Source organism: Rhynchophorus ferrugineus, unplaced genomic scaffold (genome assembly GCF_030347505.1).
Source record: "Rhynchophorus ferrugineus isolate W39M unplaced genomic scaffold, kcgeb_rfMv2 rfM4, whole genome shotgun sequence".
NCBI classification, from domain to species: domain Eukaryota; kingdom Metazoa; phylum Arthropoda; class Insecta; order Coleoptera; family Curculionidae; genus Rhynchophorus; species Rhynchophorus ferrugineus.
In genome coordinates, this window is record NW_027472583.1 from 47,644,821 (window position 1) to 47,671,754 (window position 26,934).

The window sequence follows — 26,934 nt, forward strand, 5'->3', positions numbered from 1 at the left end:
TTTATATTTTTCTTTTTTCTCATTTTTAAATGTATTAAAATATTTATTGTGAATTATTTATAATTAACATATAATTTATTTAAAAACATTTAGATCTATATCTAATCTAGTATATTAGACATGTAAACCACAAAAAATAATATTTTGTAGTTGGCTATGAATTTACTTTTTTTGTTATATTTTGTTTTATAATGACTTTTTGTTTAGTTGAAATATTTTTATTATGGTGTTTAGGTATCATAGTTTTAATTTTAGTGATTATAGTGATTAGTGTTCCTATTATTAGCATTTGGTAAGTTTTAAACTTATTTTCGTATTGCAAAAATATATAAAATATCACCAAGTTTAATTGACAAACTAGTCTTATAATATGATATAATTTATGGAGATATGAAATATTTAATTTGTTACTATTATTGAAACTCTTAAACGCGATAATTTATAAAAGGCTCTAATACCATTTGCATTTTTAAAACGAATTGTAAAAAACGAAAATATAAAAAGAATATTAATTTGAATTGGTACAGGTGCACCTGGTATTCAAGAAAGTTTTACTTTAAATCTAAATGCAGCTGATAAATAGCTGTCTTAAAGTTCGAATAAGTTTTTTTTCTCCTAAAATTTGAAAATTGATAGCCTGTCTGATTTTTGTATTTTGTTTGGAGATTTAATTTTATTTCAATAATATATTTGCGGAAGACTTAGTTCTAATACATTTAGAAAACCATTATAAGAAAATAAAATAGAGAAAGAATATTCTTTAATTCAATTTATTTTTCTGATACGACGTGCGTTTTTTTGCACGATAAATGTTGGGGTTTCTTGAGGTTTTTTACCCGCAAGAGAAATAAAGAACAACGTGGAAAGCTTTGTTGTATTTTTATGCGACCTGAAAAACCGCAGATTTCGAATATTAATGCTGTTTCGTTAGCATACACATACATAAAGTGGGATATTGTTTTATTGGCTTGATTTATATATGTATTTGGTTTTTAATTTAATTTCCTGGGAAGTATATTTTTTTATGGATTTATGGTCATTTCAGCCTTTTGATGTTTTAATTATTAGTCGTGAACAATGGTTGTGGGCCAAATCTTGGAGAAGGAGACTATAATATATATATATATATATATATATATATATATATATAATGCTATCTAATCTATTTTTTTTTGTTTAACCCAATAATATGTTTTCTAATGAGAATATATTGATATATTTTTATTTTTTATGATATTAGAGATTTTATATCATTTAATATAAATGAAACTTTTTTATTTCTACAATAGTATTTGATATGAAAACACTTGTAAAGTTTTTTTTCAAAATACCATATTTCTATATTGTTATAGATTTAAATATAACACTATAATATAAATTTAACATATTACTATCATTTTAATATAATATTCCAAACCACATTAAAAATATAATTTGCCCTTAATTTTAGTATTGTAATACAATTTTAGTATTGTAATACAAATGATGGGAATGATGGGAAAAAATGGGAATATACTTAACTGAATAACACATTAAATATTTAAATTTTTATTCCTTAATCTTTTTTCTGTTCATAAACTACAGAAAATGTTACCAAAACAACACACCGAACTATTAAAATCTTACATTACAACCAGCATGTTTAGAGTCAAAAACGAAGAAGCTTACTCTACAATAAAAGGAACAGGAACATATAAAGAAGAAAAGAAAAAAACTGGAATTAAAATATAGGAAAATGTACTGGCTAATTGGAAAAAAATCACAATTATCAGTACATAATAAATTGCTATTATATAAGCAAATACTGAAACCTATATGGACATACGGAGTTCAATTATGGAGATGTTCTGCAAAGAGTAACATAAAGAAAATATAAATTTTTTCAGAACAAAGTCCTGATAGGTATTGTGGGTGCACCCAAATACTATAGGACTGAGGAAAGACTCCATTCTCATGAGAATATTGAAGTATTGAAGCTTTTGGATACCACTAGAACAGGACACAGGTTCAAAAGAATCAAACCATCTGATCTTGTGTAGTGTTGTGTAGTGAAGTGCATATAATAAAAAATACAGCAGTGACATGTATAAACATTATTTCATCAGAGACTGCGACAGGGACGATGGGTCCTCCTAGTTATATACCTAGATTTAAGTTAAATAGAAAGAAACAAATATTATCAAAGGTGTCTCATCGGGTCTATTTCTTTATTGTCTATAACTACGTTCTCATATATTTAATACATTTCACACAGCTTCATATTTGGGGTTTCCAAGGCTATTTGGTAGAGTAATGAAAATAAATAAAAAAATAAATAGAGTTTTCAATGACTCTCTGACTTCAGTGACTTTCCGATGCTTTGAAAGGGCCCAATTTTCGATTATCCAAGTAAGTGTAGTTTGATGATTTACACTTTGCTGTCATTGTGGTAGAACAATGCTTTTATAACGTTAAAATTACTACCAATTGATGGCACTTGTAAACATTAATTCCGAACAACAGCATAATGTCGCTTTTAATTAAAACACAGATAAATTAAAAAAGTAAAACATCTGGACTTCTTTTTGTTTTCTTCTTCGTACATAAATTTCGATTTTAAACCCTCTCGACCCCGTTTTGCTCAAGAGAATGCGCGTTGGCATATTTCGCCAGCATTTTGCAGTCCAAGCAGTGATAATGAACTCGGTTTCCCTTTAACCTCTTAATGTTCCGTATAGATAACATCATCGGAAGGGTTCACGTTTAAATGAAACGCATTGGGGAATGTTAATTTGGAATATCTCATTTAAAGTTCATTTTATTTTTATTATCGGAGGGTTTTGCCGATTCAAAGGATCGAGGATGAAATCAATTTAATAGAGTTGATTATTGTCGGCATTGTATCCTTAAAAGTTTATTGTAGAATTGTCGGGTTTGGTAAACTTATTTACTATTGAATTGACTTCAATTTCAGTTAGGACAATCTTGGATATATTTTTTTTTCAATTTTAATAAAAACACCTGTGGAGTTTTTAACAAAAACATTTTTTTTATTGTGTTAGCTTTCAAAAATCCATCCAATGGGCTATAAGTATCACATGTGATTTATATTATATAATGATACCTAGAAGGTGACTTCAGAAAGAATCTCCTAGATAATCTTATAAACTAGAATTTAATTTATTTATTATCTATTATATCTTATTCTATTAAATACTATTAATGATAGCCCGGTGTGTCGAAATTCGATCACGATTTATTAAGCTAATTATTTTTCTCGCATAATGGAATACGTTATTATATTAAATCTTGTTTTGACAATATTTTCAACTTAAGATCCGAAATATATTTGATCTATTTAATTAATTAAGCTTCAATAATCATCAAAATATTGATAAGTTTAAATTATTGTACCACTGAACGTTATAACAAAAAATCATAAGTAAGATTATTTTCAGAACTGTTCAGAACAGGTCAGTTGAAAAGTCCCCGGCCTACCATAGTAAAACACATTTTTTTTTGGTAAAATTAGTTTTATTTTATTCAACATAATTCCCTTCAAGGGTGACGTACTGATTATAGCGACCTTCCAACTTTTCGATACCATTTTTGTAGTACGATTTGTCCTTTGCTTCAAAATAGGCCTCAGTTTCATTTGACGAAAATTTCTTCCCAGCGAGCATTCTTTTGAGAGCTGAGAATAGGAAATAGCCGCTGGGGGCCAGATCTGGGGAATACGGTGAATGGATGGATTTTTGCCATCGTTTTCACTGACTTGTGATACGGTGCATTATCTTGGTATTCTTTTTTCAAGGTAGCCAATGAAAATTATTCCATGCGTATCCCAAAATATAGACGCTATAACCTTGCCAGCAGACTGTTTCGTTTTCCCACGCTTTGGAGCGGGTTCATCGTGTGCAGTCCACTCGGATGACTGTCGATTGGACTTCAAAGTGAAATGATGGAGCCATCTTTCATCCATTGTCAAATATCGACGCAAAAACTCGGGTTTATTACGCTTGATCATCTTCAAAAACTGCTCCGAATCATCAACTCGTCATTGTTTTTAGTCAAAAGTGAGCTTGCGCGGCATCCACTTTGCACAGAGCTTTCTCATACCCAAATATTCATGAATGATATGATGTACACGTTCAGTTGATATCTTTAGAGTGTCTGTAATTTCATTCAATTTCAATTTACGGTCATTCAAAATCATTTTGTGGATTTTTTAAATGTTTTTGTTGATAACAACCTCTTTTGGGCGTCTACTGCGTTTACCGTCTTTGGTGCTCATTTCACCACGTCTAAACTTGGCATACCAATCCTTGGTGACTGATTTTCCTGGGGCAGTGTCCGGAAACTCGGCATCAAGCCAAGTTTTTGCTTCAACTGTATTTTTTTCCTTCAAAAAGCAATATTTGTTCAACACGAGATATTTCTTTTTATCCATTTTTTTCACAATTACAAACGTTGCGTTACTCAAAATGCTATAATTCACAAACTAATGATCCGACAGCTGTCAAATAGATACGAAACCGCAGAAAGCTGCGGCCAACAAGCCAATTATCGTCGACATGATGAAATTGCTCAAAGAATTCCAGACTGAAATGAGACAGAAATTCAGTCAGTTAGCGGATAGGGTGGAAAAATTGGAGAAATTGGGATTGAAGAAGACTACCTAAAACAACCTAAAGAAAAACAAAAATGAGTAATTGGTTTTTAAGAATTATAACTTGGAACACAAACGGACTAAATCAAAGAGTCCGGGAACTAGAATTATTTTTAAAAATAAATAACATATATATAGCTCTCTTATCGGAAACACATTTTTCTAAAAAAACTGCATTAAAATACGGGGTTATGATGCTTACTGGACACTACACCCCAGTGAATCGGCTCGAGGCGGGACAGCTTTAATAATTAAACAAAATACACAACATTTAGAACAAGAAGGGATTGAAGAAAATGAAGAAATACAAGCTACGATAATTAGTATCGAAAAAAATGGGGCTGAAATAAATATTGGCGCTATAAAAATATCTTTTCAAAATTAGGCCCAAGATTTATTTTTGGTGGAGATTTTAATGTTAAACATACAGCTTGGGGTTCACGAATAATAACACCTGGAAAAGGAAATGAATTATTCAAAGCCATTAACCTTACAAATTGTAATTATCATTCAGGGCGCGAACCCACTTACTGGCCCACAGACAGTTATAAAGTCCCAGACCTGCTGGATTCCATAACGCATCTCATTAAATCAAATTAGTATAGAAAACTTGTGCGATCTAACATCTGATCACACTCCAGTATTGTTAACATTGGGGGCGACAATCCTAAGAAAAGCAAAAAAGCCTAATCTTACCAACAAATATACTGACTGGGACAAATTCAGATTAATACTGCAGGAACAAATCAGTTTAAAAGTAAGACTTAAAAGTATAGATGATCTTGAGGAATAAATCAAAAATATGACTGAATAAATTCGGTCAGCTGCAAAAGATGCTACCCCAATAGCAAAAGAGAAATCAGAATATAAAGTAATTTGCCCCCTCGAAATTAAATAAATGATAAAAGAAAGGCGAAAATCTAGAAGAGTATGGCACAGAACCAGAAGTACTTTAGACAAAACTACTTTTAATAGAATTAGTAATCAGACGAATCAAAAGATCAAAGAATATAAACAGAATTGCTTTCAAAAGTATGTAAGTGAATTAAGCCCACAAGCAGACAAAGATTATTCGCTGTGTATATTATATCGAGTACCGCGAATTAAAAATGATCGACATGAATGGGTTCGACGCGACAATGAAAAAGCTGAATTGTTCACACTATAGCTAACATATTTCAACCTAATGATATAGAATCTACCATGGATACATCTCCTGTTTATCAACCCGATGTAGATCTAAATCTAGTTTCTCCACTGGAAGTTGCCACTGAAATTGATAACCTCAATCCTAAAAAGGCATCTGATATAGATGATATTTCACCTGGATTATTGAAAGAACTGCCACGAAAAGCAATCATGTCGACATATATATTTAATGCTTGTTTAAGGCTGAAGCATGTCCCGGAATGCTTTAAAGTAGCACAAATAATTATGCTCAAAAAACATGACAAACCTGCAGATCAAGTCGAATCTTACAGGCCTATTTCGCTACTACATGCAATATCAAAGCTATTTGAGAAACTAATATTTACACGTGTTAAACATTTGGTAACAATACCAGATTTCCAGATTGGTTTTCGAAATCACCATTCAACTATCGATCAAGTGCACATAGTAACTGAGGCTATTGAAAGAGCGTTTGAGGAAAAGAAATACTGCCCTGCAATATTTCTGGATGTCTCACAAGCTTTTGATGGGGTTTGGCATTTGGGCTTAATCTGTAAGATGAGCAAATTGTTACCACGTAACTATTGTCAATTGCTGGAGTCATATTTATTTGGAAGAAAATTATACTTTATCGCACGAAATGGCGTTCTTGACATTTAAAACTATTTCGGCTGGAGTTCCACAAGGTAGCGTCTTAGAACCTCTCCTGTACACTGCTGACATTCCAATAACAAAAGAAACACTATTTGGAACCTTTGCTGATGGCACAATTATTATGGCAAAAGATATAATTCTGCCTAGGGCAATAGAAAAAGTGCAAGTGGCGGGTAACAAAATTCAACTTAGTAGCTCCAAGTCTGTCCACGTTAATTTTGCATTGAGGCGAACTAATAAAAACTTAATTATATCACTCAATGGATGCCCGATTCCTCAAGCAGAATCAGCTAAATACCTTGGAATCCAACTTGACGGTAGATTAAATTGGAAAAATCACGTTAGACAAAAAGCAAAACACATTAGAACCAAAATAAAACAATTATACTGATTAGTCGGAAGATACTCAACTTGATCTAAAATCAAAGAGTTTGATCTATAATACAATTATAAAGCCAATTTGGACCTATGGGGTGCAAATATGGGGTTGCAGTAAAAATTCAAATCAACTAGTCATACAACGCTGTCAAAACAAGGTTCTTCAATTGATTACCAATGCCTATCGCTATGTGACTCACGAAAAACTGCACAATGACCTGGAAATCAAATGGATTTGCGAAGTTATCCAAGATTTCGCCTTGAAACGCGAAAGAAGATTACTAAATCATACTAATGTGGAAGCAATACAACTGCTGGAGAGCGCGCAGAATGTCAGGAGATCGAAGCGAATAAAACCATACGAACTTATATAAAGAGTATACATTTAGTTTAAACTAAAGCTATAAGTTAATAATTCATAAATAATTATAATTTTATAATTGAGGAATACATATTGATGTATTTTCTCGCACTCGTCGTGCTTGTTAATTAATTCAAGTACATAGGAAAATTTGTAATAAATTAATTGTAAATTAAGATTGTACTAAGCGTATCTAATAAAGATGTTATAAAAAATGTGTCAGGCCGGGGTATTTTTAATTAATCTTATCTTATTGCATTAATCGTTATACACCCTGATATTTAGAATGCTTTAAACTGTTTACAAATTTACTGTTAGAATTCATAATTTCTTCTATATGTCCAATGTAATTCATCTATTCAAATTATGTATTTAGCTTTATTTTGAGTCCTGCGCATTTCCATTACTTCATTTATAAATTCATATAATCCTTATCTTTTATCCATATTTCTCACCTAAAATATATCAATCAATCAAATATAATATATCAAAATATGAATAATATATATCAATAATATATCAAAGTCAATCAAACCAACTTTTAAACAAAATAATCATTTTTTTTATTATTATATACGAAAATAAAAAAGTATGCTCAGCTATATTTTTAAATGTAGCACAAGCCTTCGATAAGGTTTGGCATGAAGACCTTATTCATAAACTATAGAAAATGCTACCAAAACAACAATGTTTAGAGTCAAACAAGAAGAAGCTTACTCTACAATAAAATAATCTAACGCAGGGGTACCACAAGGAAGTGTACTGGCACCAATGCTTTATCTACTCTAAACTTGTGATATACCACAAATTGAAAATATTACGATGGCTACATTTGCTGATGATACTGCGATTATAGGTATCGGAGACAATAGTGAAGAAGCCTCACGAAAATTACAACAGGCAAGTGATAATATAAATAATAGGACACAAGCTTGGAAAATAAGAATTAATGAACGTAAATCTGTACATGTGCAGTTCACCTATAAGCATACCGTACAAGCACCAATAAAATTAAATAACACTATCATTCCATATAGCAACAACGCTAAATATCTTGGAATGAATCTCGATGCAAAACTTCGCTGGAAGGAACATATAAAGAAGAAAAGAAAAGAACTGGCTAATTGGAAGGAAATTACAATTATCAGTACATAATAAATTGCTATTATATAAGCAAATACTAAAACCTATATGGATATACGGAGTTCAATTATGGGGATGTTCTGCAAAGAGTAACATAAATTTCTCAGTGCCAAATTTATTGAGTAATTGTCTAACACTAAAAGGAGAAAAATAAAGTATTTAAAAATTTGAACCGACTTCAAAAAATAAATAAGGAACTCACTAAAAAGTAAAAATAATACAACTTAGATTTTTAACAAAAAAAAAAACGTTTTAAAATAAGTTATGTACATAATAACCGTTGTAATAACTAAATGAAAATAAACAAAAACTTTATTTAACCTGTCTACTACACGTATTTTATATTCTACTATATACACACAATTTAGCTTAATACCTACCTAAACCTATTTATCTATTTACCATATTATTTTAACTACTACCAACTGATCAGTTTAAAGTTGGCGCCGAGCCCAAATAATACAAAGGTACTAATATAATTTTTTTTGTCATATATTTAAAATTAAATTTTGAACAAAATAAATCTAATTTGTTGGTAAACAAATCTGTTTTTTATAATATAGAAAAATATTGATGACATATTATTCTGTTAGTGAATTAATGATAAGCCTCGATCCAAATTCCTGTAGAATAGGTTAATGTTTGTTTCCAAACTCCAGTAGTCCACACCAAGGAAGGAACTTAACTTTGAGCATCTTGGTGGCCGTATATAGTGTACTACGACGCTCCTATCCAAATTTGATTGATTTAGAGAAAGGGGTATTTTCGAAACTTTATAATTTTTAAGTTCCAGCAATTCATAAACTAAATATGTTTTTCAATTCAAAGATTCGATGTTTCCAAATTTTAATAGTCCACTGCTGAGTAACTGTGCAACTTTAGTTTGTCTTTGGTGAGTTCCTCCTAGGACTGAAAACTTCAGTAAATAAACTCCAGTAAACTATGTTAAGGGGTGCTTTGAGTAACGATTATAATTAACGCGAAACTGTCTCCTTCACTAGATAAGTTCTCTAGTTGAATTGAACGAATTCAAAAGTGAACAACCTTATGATTTCACTGCTCTACAAACTGCTCAAAACTCTACAAAATAATATAAATACTTATTACTACTTAAAAATGAATATTACCATATGAATGTGATGAAATTACTAGCAGCTACCATACAATTTTACCTTATTAAAATATTCCGAATAACTATAATCGTCACTAATTACTACTCTCGCTTAAGGTAGTTATACTTTAATTTCTTATGTTGAGCTTCCCTTAATTTAGTTTCTAGTTTTATTTAGTTTTAACATTTCTCTTAGCGTAAAAAGAGCATCTGCGGCAGTTTGTTTCGTTTGTTTCTTTTTAACCGAGTTGGCGAGCTAACGACCTTCGTTTCTCGCTGGGTCATAATTGCCTGCCAAACTCAAGTAAGCCACGGTAAAATTGTTTTTAATACGATGTTTCTTTTGTTTTTGTGTTTGTATTACTTATTTTGTATTTTAATATTATGCTTATATGATTAATAATGTAAATATTTGTTTAAAGCAAACGCTGTTAAATATGTTTTGTCTTACATTGTTAATGCTATTAATGATTATTGATAATGAAGCATAAATATATTTTATTGTTTAATATTATCGCTCTGCATTTAAGAAAACGCTTGTTATACCAATTTCAAATTATTAAACATCGTTTTCCATGTAGGTACCTAAATCTGACGAATAAGGCAGATATTGCAACAATTCATCACCTAATTTAGTTAACTACTGATTTTTGCTGATAGTTTATTGAACTATATAAGAATATGGATCATTTTCATCTATAATACTTTCCTTGTTGAGTATTAGGGTTAGCACTATTCTTTGTAGCTTCTTGTTTTAGTTCAAAATCATTGTCGCGAGTATTTTTCTTCCCGACTATAAAAAGCTGATTTCAAACCTGTACGTAGAGATACCAATGATGCTGAATGCAGTCCACGTCCAAATGAGGTGAGAACACCAGAAAACGTCAAAAAAATCCACAACATCTTTTGAATGATTGAAAAGTGAAGTTGTGTGAGTTAGCTAACATCATAAAGATATCAAAAGAACCTGTTGGTTTTATACTGCATGAGCATTTGACAATGAGAAAGCTACGTTCAAAGCGGGTGCTGCGTTTGCTCACTGTTGACCAAAAACAAGAACGTGTTGATGATTCTGAGCAGTGTTTTGTAATGTCTAAACGCAATAAACCGGAAATTTTGCTTCGATATATGACAATGGATGAAACATGGATCCATCACTTAACTCCGGAATCAAAACGATCGTCTTCCGCGTGGATAGCAACTGGTGAGAGGCCTGTTTTGAGGCAAAAGATAAATCGTTCTAAAAAAATGGTATTGAAATGTTGAGCGGCGCTGTAATTATTGTGTGGCTCTTGATGGAAATTACGTTGATGAATAAAGCCAATTTTGCACAAGAAAAAGCGTTTTATTTGTTCCATATTTTACTGGTCACGTAATAAAATCAACTAGACGGGATAAGACCGAATATCTTTAGTCAGCCAAATTTTTTTTAGGAACTTGATGGTTGATCGGAACCTGAACCCTAGTAGTATTAATGCCAAAGTCTCTGGTTTTAGTTAGCGTTATGATATTTTTTTAATGTTAAAAGTTAACTCATATGTTAAATTCAAATTGCTTTTAAACAATGAATTAATTTACAAATTGGGTTAAAACACTAGTTATGGTGTTACACTAGCTCAATTATTAAAATATAGTCTAATTTTCCATCATGTGTTGAAGAATAAGTGGTGTTGTGCGAATATATTAAAGAGCCTAGTATCAATATATCAAAAATATCGCAATGATTTTAGACTGCATTCTCTTAAGCTACTCTGGTGTTAGATTAAGTTTCAAAATCATGCGAAATTAATAAGCTTAAACCGATCTACAATAAATATGTGATTATCTCACATTAAATATTCTCAGCGAAATATTATATATATATATATATATATATATATATATATATATATATATATATATATATATAAATGTATTTTAATAATGTAATTAAAACGTCTGTGTTTTAATTAAAAGGGGAAACAAAATACTGGAAATTATCGTCATTACCCTGTGTGTCTCTTCGTTGTTTTTTGTGTACCCATTTTGGTTTTATAATACGTAGGCACATTCTTAAACCCTCTCTTCCCAATTCCGCCAAAAATTACGCCAAAGCTTTATGTGGAGCAGTCATAATAAAGTTATTTTTCTTTTGTCTCTCTTTTCCATATATTTATATGTAAGTATCTTAAAAGCTGTCATTATTATTGGTTTTTAGTTTTTTTTATTTTCGTTAGTATCATGTCGTATATTATACGGTGACATTTGATACGGTGCATTGTCTTGGTGAAGCAACACTATCTTTTTCACTCAAATGCGGCCGTTTTTCGGGATTTCGTCCTTCAGACGGTCCAATAATGCTATGTAATAGTCGCTGTTGATGGTCCTTCCTCTTTCGAGGTAGTCAATGAAAATTATTCCATGCGCATCCCAAAATACAGACGCCATAATCTTGTCAGCCGACTGTTTCGATTTTCCACGCTTTGGAGAGGGTTCATCGTGTGCAGTCCTCGGATGACTGTAGATTGGACTTCGGAGTGAAATGATGGAGCCATGTTTCGTCCATCGCAACACATCGACGCAAAAACTCGGGTTTATTACGCTTGATCATCTTCAAACACTGCTCCGAATCATCAACTCATCGTTGTTTTTGGTCAAAAGTGATCTTGCGAAAAGTGATCAAATATTCGTGAATGATATGATGTACACCTTCAGCTGATATCTTTAGAGTGACTGCTATTTCATTCAATTTCAATTTAGGGTCATTCAAAATCATTTTGTAGATTTTTTAAATGTTTTCGTCGGTAAAAACCTCTTTTGGGCATCCACTGCGTTTACCGTCTTCGATACTCATTTCAGCACGTCTAAACTTCGGCATACCAATCCGATGGTTGATTTTTCTGGGCAGTGTCCGGAAACTCGATATCAAGCCAAGCTTTTGCTTCAACTGTATTTTTCCCTTTAAAAAGCAATATTTTATCAACACGCGAAATTCCTTTTTATCCATTTTTTTCACAATAACAAAAGTTGCTTCATTCAAAATGCTATAATTCACAAACTAATGATCCGACAGCTGTCAAATTTATGCACGCATCTTTTGAGGGTTAATTAAAAAACATGTATGTGTCAGGCTGGGGACTTTTCAATTGACCTGTTATTATAATACATTTTATTAATACTAGTGCGAGTGTTGAGACAAATATATTCATATACACATACCTCGCTTTACGGCCTAGATACTTTTGACGAAATTTGACCGCAAAGCGAAAAGACGTATAAGAAATGAATTATTCTAATACAAATTCATACAAATTCACTGGAATCCAAATTTGTTAAATATGTAACATGGTTTATCTTTCTAAATACATTTTAATTTTTATTTCATTTAAATCAAAAATGCATACATAACAAGTACATACATTTATACATAAAGTAATAAAACAGACTCCAAAAACCAACAATAATCTATGAACAAAAATGAACAACTTCAAGTTACATGTATATGTATGTAAACATACATATTTTTTTAATGACTTTAATCTGAGGACGATGAAGAAATGGTAACCTGCAGATCATTGTCGATATCATTTTTCGCTGGTAAGGATGGGCCTGGCTTAAGAAGATTGTCCAGCGTTGTTTGTCTTACCTTCTTGTCTATTTCGTTCTTCAGTGATTTATAACAGCTAATGGCTGAGTTAATCCCTCGAGAAACTTTAGCGCTACGTTCGACATCAGGATCATTTTCAAGGGGGACGTTTAATACTTCTTCAGGTTTATAGCCACCCCTTGCAATAATTCCCTTTAAAATGTTGGGATATTCCTTTGATGCGGCCTCGTTGGCGCTAGCTCCTTCACCTTTCATTTTAGAATTATCCAAATTAAATCTATTGTTAAGTATTTCAAACCATCCTCGGCTTGCTTGGAATGTGACATCTTCAGCAGATTCATCGGTATCTCCATTCTTCAATTTTCGAAAATACTTAAAGCTTTTTCCTGGATAGTCTTTGACTCTGTGGCATTCTTCGTTTGTTATAGTCCTCAATCCATATAATCAATAGTTTTTCCATATTTTTTATAATCCAGTTTCTTTGGCGTGTTAATATCTAGACATTTAAAGGTGCAGCAGATTGCAAATATGTTTTAATATCGTCTTTTTTATCGCGAATAGTTAGAATGATAGATTTCGCAAGTCCCATTGTCTTGCAAATTTCAACAGTCTTATCTCCAGCTTCTATACGACATAATACTTGTAGTTCCTAGCGTGACTGATTTTCTCCGATTTCCCAAGACGATAATCGTTTCATTTTAAAAATGTTTAGTTTATACCTACATACATATGTGCTAACGTACCAAAAATGTCCCTAATTGTTTCCAATTTTTCGAGTTAATGTGTAACAATCAGTAATAAATATGTACATATTTACATCTCACAGACAAGTCTAAACCAGCCGCTACATGAGTACACACTGAAAAACCCTCGTAAACAAGAGGCAATTGAAAAGAGAGTACATTACTAATAATAGCAGGAATATATTTTTGTAGTTTAATGGTAAAAATATCAGTAAATTTATCTAACAATTTAATTCTAGCTATTCTGCAAAGATGCTTCTTTTAACATTATTAAATAGAATTTCACGTTGACAGTACTTCTAAGTATTAGGAAGAGATATTCGAGCGTCTATATATGTTATATCAAAATTTTCTCGATATTTTTACACAAATTAGCATTGTGGAGGTCTAAAAACTTGACTTTATCGAACTGAATCTTGTGAATAGTATGCATTCAGTATTCAGCCTGATGATTGAGCCATGTATCCATATGGATATATATCAGACATCTTTGATGTTATTTTAGCAGTCTACCATTTATCTATCTTCCAATTTCGTCCTGTGTACCCTTTCCAACACACTGAAAGAGGGCTTTATATACATCTGTTACCTTTAGCAGGCCCGTCTTAGTTTTGGTGTTAAAGACCTGATATAAATTCTGTAAATAATGGTATGTATTATTATTGTGTAATATGTGTAATATTATATATAATTGTATAATAGTGGAAGATCTGTTTATTTATATTCCTCAAGCTGTATCCGTTTTGAGGAAGGACATTTCTGAGGTAATTCAATTTATTCTCTAAGTGACGTGGCGTGTGTGTGATAAATTCTTTATGTATTAAATAATTTGGGATATAACATTTTTGTGGCGGTGTAGTATGTGTTGGTTTTCTGTAGACCAGCTATGCCAATTGACCATCTTTTTGTCGAGTTAAAATATCTAACAAAGCATTCTCGGTATTCATGGTCAAGGTACCGTAGACATATGCAAACTAGGTGGAAGGTTTTAATCGGTTTCTGGTCAGTGCCTTATTTTCAAAATATCCCATTAAGACGTTAGCTATGGTAGCAGATATGGAGGAACCCAGAACAGTATCAGATGTTCCTTCATACGGATTTTCTTGGAACTTGAGATATGTGGATGACAGACATAAATAAGTTGCCATATGTAACATAAAACGTGACAGACATATGTTTTATGAGGTTATTCGTATGAGGGAATAAGTTTCTCAGTTTTTTTCTAATCCTCTGATTATTATTCTGATAAATCTCAGATAAAGAGAATTTGATAAACAAGGAAACAACTTTAAGAATCACTGTCTCATGGATTAATTCGAGCGGTCAGTATTTTATAAAATTAATAACATCATAACGTGTTGCATTTCAGAACAATTTTCTATTAGATATATTTTTGTCATAACCCATTCGTAACGTTCATTCATACAAATTTTGCTTTAAGGCATAGAAATCCTTGATCATTAGTTCCATCAAAGTTTTTGATGAGACATTAAAAGGACATTTTTCAATGTACTGACTAAGTAAACTTGGAGGGAACTTTACCCCCGTTCGACATAACGATTAGATATATGAATTATAGACAGAAAAAAGAAATCCTTTCTGTAATACAATAATTTTGACTGATAAATTTAATACGAGTCGAAATAAAGATGACGCATTGGAACGGTAGATGATAATATACATAAATATGAATTATTAGGGTATTATTAGGGTACTAGGGTATCCTTTTGATCATGGCTTCCTTTTCAAGAAGATAAATGTGAGAAAATTGAAGTAACATGCCTCTTATACAGTTAATATTTTAACAGTTAATGAAATAGAGAAAACTTTTGCTTCTTCTTTTGCATTTCATATTTTCAAAAATATTAAAATTAAAGTCAAATAACTAAGTTTGAATTAACAACTTGTTTCCATTTACATACCAAAAAATAATGATCTATATGAAAAATATAATACTATACACTCTTTCTAATATGTTAAAATATATAATTAAAATATAAGAATGAATAATGGTAGGTCACAAAATGGATATATCGATCTAGATCGATTTTTACGATGATTGTCGACTAAAATAATTGATTAGTGCCCGATCTGAAGCTATTGTTGTTCGTTGGCTATAAATTCGGATTAGTTTCGACAGGGGATCACTGTTAACAATCGAAGCCTAGGACATTGTCGTCTGGAGAGACCCTTTTCAGCAAAGCATCCTTTTTTGTTTTCGGTTCAATTTAAAATAGCTATTGAATAATTTCGATGTCAATAGTTATTGCATGAATTCATGGAATATTATTGTTTTAGTATATATTAATTATAATACTCGTAATCATATCGCGTGGAAACAAAATAAAGGGATTAATTTTATAAAAAATAGTTTGTCTTTAGACATTTTCAATTAGTATTTACCTCTTTTAATATAGATATAGAGATTAGACAAAATAATATGAACATTATGCAATATGGATATATTTCGTGTAAATAATGCGTATGTATTAATTATTTTACATGCGACGGTTTTTAAATTATTATTCTTAGTGCTTCAGGAGTAGACAATAAGCATTTCTTATGATTATAAGATATGCATGACATATAGAAGACCACTTCATTAAATGATATCCTATGTAAAATATTATTTATGTAAAATATTATGCCTTATTCTAAATTTTATTTTATGTTTTAGTCTGCGCACGTCACTATCATGTCGCACACTTAGATATTAATAGCATATGTTGATACAATAGTGATTTTTGTAGTCGGTAAATCTGATCTATATAGGAGATACAGTATTGGGCCCACATGCGACGGTCAAAATTAGAAAATGTGTGATCTCTCAGACTTCACTGTTGCACTCTGAGTCGTACAGATCATTGGTACTCGGTTAGCCGGAACCTCTGGGACGAAAACCGCTCACCGCCGACAAAGAGAAATAGTGGGCGAAGCACAAAATTAATTGACAGAGACCGACGAACATTAAAAAGAAATGTGACCGAACATCTAAATCTACTTGTGCAAAAGTAATTGCAGAACTCAACGCTCACTTGCGATATACTGTTTTAACAAAAACAGCAGAACTAGAGGGCGGCACGAAGTCAACGCCAAGCTGCGAAAGGAGTGGCGCAACGATCACAAAACCTGGACACTTGATGATTGAAACAATATGGTATGGTTTGGTGTTTACATTGTTCACTACAAATGGTCGAGTTCATGTATCCGAAATATAATCCGAAAAGAACTCGAAAAGATGAAAGACAGCCTCGTTTCCATAGTCAAGCATGGGGGCGTTATAATTTAGGCGGTAATATCGCGGTATTCAGCTGGGCCTTTCAATCATATCATTGGCCGGATTACTGAAAATTAGTATCCCGATATCCTCAACGATAATATACGATCTTACTATACTAGCATATTTTTGCCAAAGACTGCCATATTCCAAGATGATGATGCAGACAGCCAAAAAGATTCAGTCTTAGTTTGATGAGTATTAAAAAATCAACTTCTTTATGTGTTCAAACATGTGTTCATATTATTTTGCACATCTCCTGTATATTTCCGTACACTTCTTTTTTATCTAACACTGCTTTGTTGGTATTCCGTATAACATGGTGTAAATCCATATTTGAGCTTGTGGAACAGATAAGTCGCATGAGTCTATATCAAGCAAATAAAACGGACCAGTGGTACGGCTTTTCAGCATTCATGGTTGATCTGTGGTCTTGTAGCATCGGGCAGTTAAAATATGTCCAATTAGGTGTAGGTCAGTTTTAATAATACGAATTCAATTTATCAATTAAATTTAATAATTCTTATTAAGGCATGTTTTTGAGTATTATTGATTATATTGTTCTTTTTTAGCGCTATTCTTTCTAGAGTAAGAAATTGGTATTATAGGTGTCAGAAACTCCCTTAATCTCACTAAACTAATAATCAAAGTTTTCGTGATATTGTGAATTTTTCTACCAATATTTTAACAAGTTTGTCGATACCTTATAAATATGACAAAATTCGATATTGTTTTTTGAAAAACCAATATTTTATACATATTCATATATTTAACGTAAAGCAAATAATCGTAACGAAGAAGACCTATAAAACAACAACAAAGAAAAACATTTGTTCTTAACAAACTATTTTAAAACTTGCTTTGAAACAAGCTACTGTTAAATATTAAAAATATATATACTGAAAAATATATAATTGTGAGAACTTGTTCTTTTGTTCTTGATGAGAAAAAATAGGACGATGTTGTTTTCAGAATATTACGGAAACATAGATGGAAGCGGTTTGAAACAAACTTTGTTGCAAATTACCCTACACAGCTATATTATAATTGGCAATTTAACTAGATAAATTAACTTCAGCACCAGATAATAAACCCTTTCAAAACTCGACTTCGAGCGAGAGAAATAATCTGACAAGTAAAAGTGTAAACCGTTTCATTATTTTTTATTTCGTGTCTGTTTTCATTTTTTTTTATTTCGAAACTGGTTAATTATTTTGAAATTGTAAATCGGTAAATATAATAAACTTTAATTAAGGTTTGTTAGGTTATGTATTAATGTTTGTGAAAATTAATGTATTAAGTTTTTAATATCTTAATTGTTTTTGAGGTTGTTATTTTTTTGTTATACTTTAGAGTCTCTAGAGTTTTATAAAATAGGGTTTATATGTATTTGACCTACTGCTTACCGTGGGCTCTGTACTATCTGACGATTCGAGTAACTGCGAGTTAATTTAGAGATTAAGCCGGTTTTATTTTTATTTGTTTTCTCTTTATTTTTGTTGAATTTTGCACTCTTGCATTATATATAATTACAATTATAAAGAATTTTAAATATAAATTTACAATCATGCTCTAGTATGATTCGAATTCGCCACTACCGTAACACTCGGAAAACCGTCCTGTCGTCTTGACCGTTACACCAACCTAGTTTGCCTTTTCTAATTTTTGTACTCTTAATAAGAGGTGTAATCTTTATAAGAATATCATATTTTAATCTGCGTATATAAAACTGAAGTATAATATATTAAACTGAAAATTACTTTAAACTTTGTAAATATATTTTACTCGTTTTCTTAGTAGGGTATTAGTTTAAATATATGCAAGGTCGATTGTTTTCTTACACGTTCCTTTAACAAAACTTTTATTGCTTTATTTTGCTTTACCTAAGATAGTACTTATAACTTGTACTTGTTATATATATATATATATATATATATATATATATATATATATATATATATATATATATATATATATATATATATATATAACAAGTTGTTTTTAAAACAGTTTATTTTAATATTAAAATATTAATTTTTTATACTTTTTAGACCCATATTTACATGTTGAAATGGATATAATTTGTTTAATGTCTTTTGTTGTTTTATTTTTTCGAGTTTTAATTAGCAAATACTGGGTTTCAGCCACTTTTTTATAACATAATTTATAAAAGCTTCCTGTAAATATAGCTTTGTTGGAATGTAAGTGGATATAGCAAAAAATTGTTAGGGAACGGGATTTGATGAATGTGTTGATGAATATTGTTAGCTGTAGCATTTTTAGTTGCTTTATGCCCAGTTTATAGGATTTTTTAATAAAGCATTTCTAAAAGTATGTCCACCTATAGTCTATTCAAAGAAGCAGTGAACAGACGTTATTTCAATTGACGACGTCAAAACGTCTCGGTGTTGCCGCATCAACTGTAAGTTTTAGTTTGTTTTGGTTTTGACGTATACACATTTTATTTTAGTCTGAATAATATTTTGAAAAAATATTTTTATATTATAGTACATCTATTATTGAAACAAAAATGTTATCCAATATTATTTATTTAAATATTATAGTTCATCTAATGCATATATTATGGAATAATTTAAATTACAGTTAATCATACAATCACAATAGTTTATAAGTTGTATTTAGAGTGGTAGTATTATATTTATATTGAATCCTTTTCCACACCACCGATATCTTTGTCTTGGAAATTGTCAGCATTTCCACTTTCAGACAATTTAATTCAAGTGAATAACTAAGCTGTTAATTTGCAATATATCTAATATTTGTTCACGACTTAATCTTTTGTTAATTTTTTCTTCAATATGTCTGATCGAGTCTCATAGCTTTAAGCTATCTATGGATAGTTTCCAGACAGTTTCCTCTGAAATAATTGTATTAAATTATGTTAATATTGAAAGAAAATAATCACTGTTTTTATACATTTCATTTATTTGATCTCTGATAGAGATAACATCAAGCTGATCTTTCATGAATCCTTCGGTGAATCCAATATTATATATTTAATGTTTTGAGATATTTTAATGCTCGTGCCTATACTAATATTTAGTGCCGCTGCAATACGCTAAAAATACTTTCAAAAAAATCTTTGCAGCTTAATATTAAACAGAAAAAAGCTCTCGTTCCTTTTCGAAGTAACTGGTTAGCAATCTCTTCTCTCTGGCCTCGGCATTTTCAAGCATCGGCATTTTCGGCATCAGAGTAATAGCGATTTGAATGTATCAAAACAAGCAAATCGTTAAGTAAACTAGTTATAACTAATATTGTGAAAAATTTTACAAATATTTGACAATCGGACGACTTTCATACTTATTTAGTTATATGTTCCAACGTATCACACAGCATTGTGTCTCTTTTTAACTAGAATAAAATGCGAAGGAAAAATATGGTCTGATTCTAAAAGGAATTTAAAAATTACTGCAAATATATTGAGAGATATAATATGAGAAATATATTTTATTAATCAAGCAGAATCGTCATTAACAACATGATCGTTAACGTTAAGTCGTATTAAAGCAGTACATTCTTGTCAGGGTCATATGAAATCGCCAGGGCATTTGAGGACGGTGTCGATATTTAGACAGCAAGTACGAAATTAAGCATTCGTAATCAAATTTGGAATGATAGATTCTCACCAGACATCTTGCATATGTCACCCGTTTTGTATCATTTTATAACATTCATTCATGTTTTTAGCTTATATGTGTCTTATTATTATTTGTATCTGTAACTCAATTCTTTATTTCAATTTATATCAAGTTAAACTAAACTTATTCTTAAATAAATGCTTTAAGACTAAGTACAACTTATCGGATTAATATGCACAAAGAATAAAAAAACACACTTGCATTTTTTGATCCAACGTGTGGTCCTCTCCTACAATTTTGTGTACGTAATACTATGCATCTTGTGGATTAGTCATAGTAATTTCCAGAAAATGTTGTGAGCTATTAATTTACGTCAGCATATAAACTGTTGGATGTTCTTACAGAACATGAAATTGGATTCAGTGGGAGAGGGAAAGAGAGAAACTGTAATAAATCGAATGGTAAAAACCAACATAACAGTTATTGTTATGGCATCAACAACACCGAAATCGAGACGGCTTGAAGCCTTATCGTCCACGTTCGTGCCTAGCAGCGGGCACGGAAGTTGGAAAAAAATTTAATGTTCCATAAGTGAAACACGCTACAAACGCACCTAACTTATGACCGCGAAATGCTAATTAAACGTCATTAACGCAACTATTTAAAAAATATACCGTACGTCGCACGTACGATTTCATCCGATTGTAGTGACGAACACGCCCGATCTCGTACGCCTTTCGCGGCGATTTACGTTTTTTTTTTCGGTCTCCGGTTCAGTGACGATCCAACTCTCAACGTCGGAGGGTGAAACGGGAGCGTACGGGGCGAACGGACTGACGCGATCTCTCCCAACAATCACCTGTTACATTTCGGTTACGCAAAGATGCAAACCAATGTGCACATCGACACCAAGAATTTGGGATCGTCACCCGAGCATAGGATTAAAGGTAGCGGCCAGTCGAAACGGACTTTGGAGGTTAGTTGGAATTTTTCCGAACGTTTCCTCTCGTTCATAATTTGTCTTTTTACGATTCGCAATTTGTCTTGGATTGGAATAGATCGACCGATTTTTGTCTTAACGTATCATGGACTGATGCTGGTTTTGTCAATAAGTGATACGGATGATTTTGTTTTCCGTTATATATTTAAGTTTTTTTAAGTAGTTTATTTTAATTAAAAATATATACTTTTTTGTAATTTTAATCTATATTTATCATTAAAATAATAAACATCTATTTGATATTGACCGATGGTTGTTATGCTGAGGAGAGTTAGGATTTTTTGCTATTACGTATTTAGGTATTCTTAGTAGTTTATTTTATTAAACATATTAAGTTACACAACTTTAATTTATTTCATTATTAAAATAGCTTTTTGTTATAATGATATTCAAATAAACTATGTAATCAAATACAAATCTTCTTATAACAGAAAATAAAAATGTAGTTTTGCAATGAATATAACTGAGCTTTTGATAACGTAATCAATCGTGGTACTTTTTAAATACTTGTCGAACGACTCACGTATTTAACTAAATAAAGTTTTGTTATTAAATTGGGATTGTTATAAATTTTTATTCTACTAAGTTAAAAATTAAATAAAATTAATCATAATACATTTTTATTTTAAAAAATGACATAATGTAGAACAACATGAATTGTTCACATAATACGTACATCATTTACAATAATTTTATATAACAATAGGATAAAAATATTATGGACCATATATAAAAATAATTCATACTAAAGTAAAGTCAAATAATTAACATCTTTTTGTCATTGATCTATGGTCGTTATGCTGACGAGAGTTTTTTTTTGAGTATTCTTAGTAGTTGCTTCGTATTTCACAATTTCACAATTTCGTGTTTTAATTTTACACTGTTTCTTGGTGGGAAAATACCGTTCAAGCTAAGCAATTGCTCAAGAAGTGTTATGAGGGCTCTGCTCCATCAGAAACAACAATAAGACGTTAGTTTTCTGATTTCAAACGTGGTTGTAGAGATACTGATGATGCAGAAAGTGGACATCCAAGTGAAGTGGTAACACCGGAACACATTTAAAAAATCCACTAATTGAAAATCGTTTTAAATGGTCGAAAAGTGAAGTTGCCTGACTTAGCTAACAACGTAAATATATCAAAAGAATGTGTTGGTTTTATATTGCATAAGCTCCGTTCAAGGTGGGTGCCGTGTTGGCGAAAAGCAAGAACGTCTTGATGATTCTAAGCATTGTTTGAAAGGCAACAAAACAGAAGGTGTAAAACGTTCCAAAGGTAACAAAACGGAACTTGTGCATCGATATATGACAATGGATGACAGCAACTGGTGATACACCTATTTCGAGACAAACATAACTGGTTCTACAAAAGTTAAATGAAATGTTAGAGCGGCGCTGAAATGACTGTGTGGCTCTTGATGGAGATTATGTTGATGAATAAAGCCAATTTTGAAAAAAGAACTCGTTTTCTTTATGATGTCCGTGTATTTTCAGCCCATATGTTATGTGTTTAGTTGGCGCTCAAAATTGAGCCTTTTTGTATTTATAAGTAAAAACAAATCTTCCTATAATAGGACAACAATCTGTAGTTACGGAATTATTACAAGTGAGTGTTTGATAGTTAAGTATTGAGTCGTGAAGTTTATTAAAACATAACCAATTATGATGGGAGTATTATTTATTTGAATTTCAAGTACTTGTTGACCGACTCATGTATTTGAATAAATAAATAAAGTTTTATTATCGAACTAGGGTCAAATGATTTAGTTTGATTTATTAGAATTTTAGTTGTTTACACTCAGTATTATTATTTAAGTTTGTCCCTAGTGTGCTTATTGGTTAAGTAAAGCGTGGTACTAGAACAACAATATAGAAGTTAAGGGCGTTTTGATGCTGTGGATGTATCTGAAAAATATTATCGACAATATGATTTATTTGGAGATATTTAAGAGATATGTCAATGTTATTGTTATGGGAGCAATTTATACTAAAGTACATAATTTATTTTAATTATGTATAAGTAAAATATCAGTTCAAACAGACCCTGGAGTTTACGAACATTTCCTTTTACTCATAATTTGTGCTTTTATGATTCGCATTTTGTTATATGGTTATCTTTAGGTATTATGAGTAGTTTATGTTTATAAAACATATATATATATATATATATATATATATATATATAAATTATGTATAATACAATATGTAATATGTAAGTAAATAATGTAGTGGAACAACATGGATTGTTCATAGAAACCAGCAACATAGAACTTATACTAAAGTTTAAAGTTTTCAAACTATTTATAATATTTTAATTATTTTTTATAAAACAGATTGTTGTCGATTTTGGTTGTTGTAAAAATAATAATAATAAAAGAAAATGCTGGTCACGGAGGACATGACTGGTCAATCATTAGCTCTCTGACTCTTTTAAAAGGGCAATATATTATTTTCTTTAAGCCGATCCAATGTGTTTACTATAAGTACAATGGATTTTTTACAAGACCAAGTGAAATGAGTAGTCAAATAAAGATTATAGAAGATAGAGTCGTTTTGATGTTGCGGATGTTTAGCGTTCGACCACGTAGATGAAAAATATTATATATTATGTATAGGAGTAATTCATATTAAAATACAGAAACTGTTTTAAAGTATAATGTTTTCAGAATATTCTTAGTGTCTATTATCTTACGCAAAAAATATGTATGTTGCAAGTATAAATTATCTCTGTTTTTAATAACTTTTCCTGAACTTCGTTCTTGCATTATATACTATATTATAGCAAAATGTTGTTAAAAATACTATACAACTTTATTTACAAGAAATCAGCTACAGAAAGATAGAATTTTTATCGAAACTAATGGAGACCACTACCTTTTGGAAACAACATATGTATAATAAAATAGGTTCTGATACAAAATAATAGTATTTTATTATTGACGCGTTCAAGCGTTCAATACTATTGATAACAATTAAGAATTTTTATTCTACAAATTTGTTGAAAAAATTGTTAATCATTTAATTCTGCAATAACTAGTTTTTCCAGAATATACTATAATAGTTAAGACCTGCCGTCTAACCATCTTATTTATACGTCTCTTTTATATATATTTTCATCAATGACCACAAACATATAAAAATTATTTCGTTCTTTTTAAAGTTTACTCTTTGTTTTTTTTTCTGTCTCACTTCGATGGATATTTAAAACTTTTTTAGCTTCTTACTGGATACCAATGAACCTATACTATTAATTTTACATGTTTACTTATGAAAGTTATTATAAAAAGTTAGAATAGAGATAGAATTCGTTTTATATTTTTTGTTGTTTTATTTTCCGTATTTTATTAAACAGTGATTCCCGGCCGCATTTCTTTATACTATAATTTACGAACGCTTCTCGTGAATGAAGCTTTGTTGGAATATAAAGGAAAGCAGCAAAATATTGTTAGGGATTGGGATTTACTGAGTGTGATAAAAAATTGCATTACTAATGCAATAAAAATTGAAATATACAGTAATAGTAACCTGAAATACGGTTCATATAAGCCGAAATAATGTAGGAATGAAATAATTATAATAATATTAAAAACAGTTGATGTTCTTCAATCGCTGTGATAAAGTTTGTGACTAAATATGTATGTACCATATGTATATAAAGAAATTTCGAAAAATAGCAATGAAAGATCCGATATATTTTTGTAAAATGGGCTTCTCGGTATAAATTATCTTAATACTTATTCCAATACACTTGTTCTAATAATCCTTCATTTCATCTGTATCATCGATGTATTTGTAGCTTTCTGCGAACCCCGAAAAATACTGCTTTACAGCAATTATTATCTATTCATTTGATGAAAATCGTTTTAAATGAAGGAATATTAAAATAAATAACATATAATATTATATTATTGTTATATTATTAGATTTTAGCACCAATATTTTTGATTTTATTGTTGAATATATGGCTCTACGCACTTATTGAATAATCTGGTATAGGTTACTTATAACTATATATAGAAAATAAAAAAGACGTAAATTAGCTACATTATTAAAAGTAACGAAGCTAAATGAAATATAGTCAATGGTTTTTGCCTCATTTTCACGGTTATTTTTCGTATACAGAATAGTGGAGTTTGGATGATGTTTATTATCAGCTATAAAGTTAATTTATCTAGTTAAAGCGCTAATTACAATCATGCTGTGTAAGTAATTTGCAGCAAAGTTTCAAGTTGCTTCTATCCTTTCTACGGAATTTTGATGGAGATTATCCCATCGTATTTTGTCATTATGCGTATAAATAAGTTACTGTACGTGTATATGAATATAACTTAAATCTTAATAATAAGATCTTTATTATACTCTCCAGTAAGATTATAAAATAATGTAAAAAAAATGTGTATTATTTTTAAAATAATTGTCTATAATTCGTTTAGGTCCATATACACGAATATTTCCATTTACATGTACGTATTTTTCAAAGTTTCAAGTTCTTGGTTTTATTTTTTCGTTTGTTATTTTACTACAATAATTTCTTTCTAAATTCTTGGATCAAAGGCATTTTTTTAAATTGATAGTGATCTGCTGTTATAGTTTTGTGCTTTTTATACTTGCATTTTATTATATTCAAATCCACTTGGATTTTATTATTGATAAATTACCTTGAAATATAATAATTTAAAACGAAATATATCATTAACACGCTTTTATTAATTGATTCACTGTAAATTTTTGTTGACAGCATTTAATGATGTTTCAACAGTTTTCATTACACTGCATAGTACTTTTGTGATTTGAAAAGTCGCTATCTTGGAGCTTACAAGAGGTATGCTGTTTATGATATGTAATCTAAAATCTAATAACACAGCTTTACAAATAATTCGATGTGAAATATGGCATGTATTATAAATATCGCAAAATTAATTTATAGTCACTATTTGTCTATGATATGTCATATGATATATGACACTTTTTACTGTTGCCCGTAGTATATTTATATTTTGTTTTAAATTAAAAGCTTTAGGTGATCAAAATATTTATGTTATAACTAATTTGTATATTTTTACATTTACTTACATTACATGTGTGTATATAAACTAAATACTAAATTAATTAGTCAACATGTTATTAAGTGCAATTATTGGCGAAGATGGTTACAAAGAATTTGGGTTAGTGAAGAAATAGTAACAAAAGATAATATTCGAAAGTTAATAATATTGAGTTGATTTTATTAAAGAAAGAAGAAGACGAAATATCTTTTTAACGA

At 30.4% G+C, this 26,934-nt stretch overlaps 1 protein-coding gene across 2 annotated transcripts in view; it reads left to right on the forward strand.

Annotated features, from left to right (window-relative positions):
- The first annotated feature begins 209 nt into the window (after nt 1-209).
- The window catches only part of LOC143196452 (inactive dipeptidyl peptidase 10), a 417,095-nt gene continuing 390,370 nt past the window's right edge, over nt 210-26,934 (forward strand). The window contains exon 1 of one of the 2 annotated variants that reach the window (XM_076404133.1): nt 210-292. Coding sequence is in view for 1 of the 2 variants with exons in the window: in XM_076404131.1 (XP_076260246.1) it covers nt 21,557-21,649 (93 nt within the window). In the remaining variant the exon portion in view is untranslated. Of the gene's footprint in view, nt 293-21,475; nt 21,650-26,934 lie in introns of those variants that run through there. The other variant, XM_076404131.1, reaches the window with a different exon arrangement.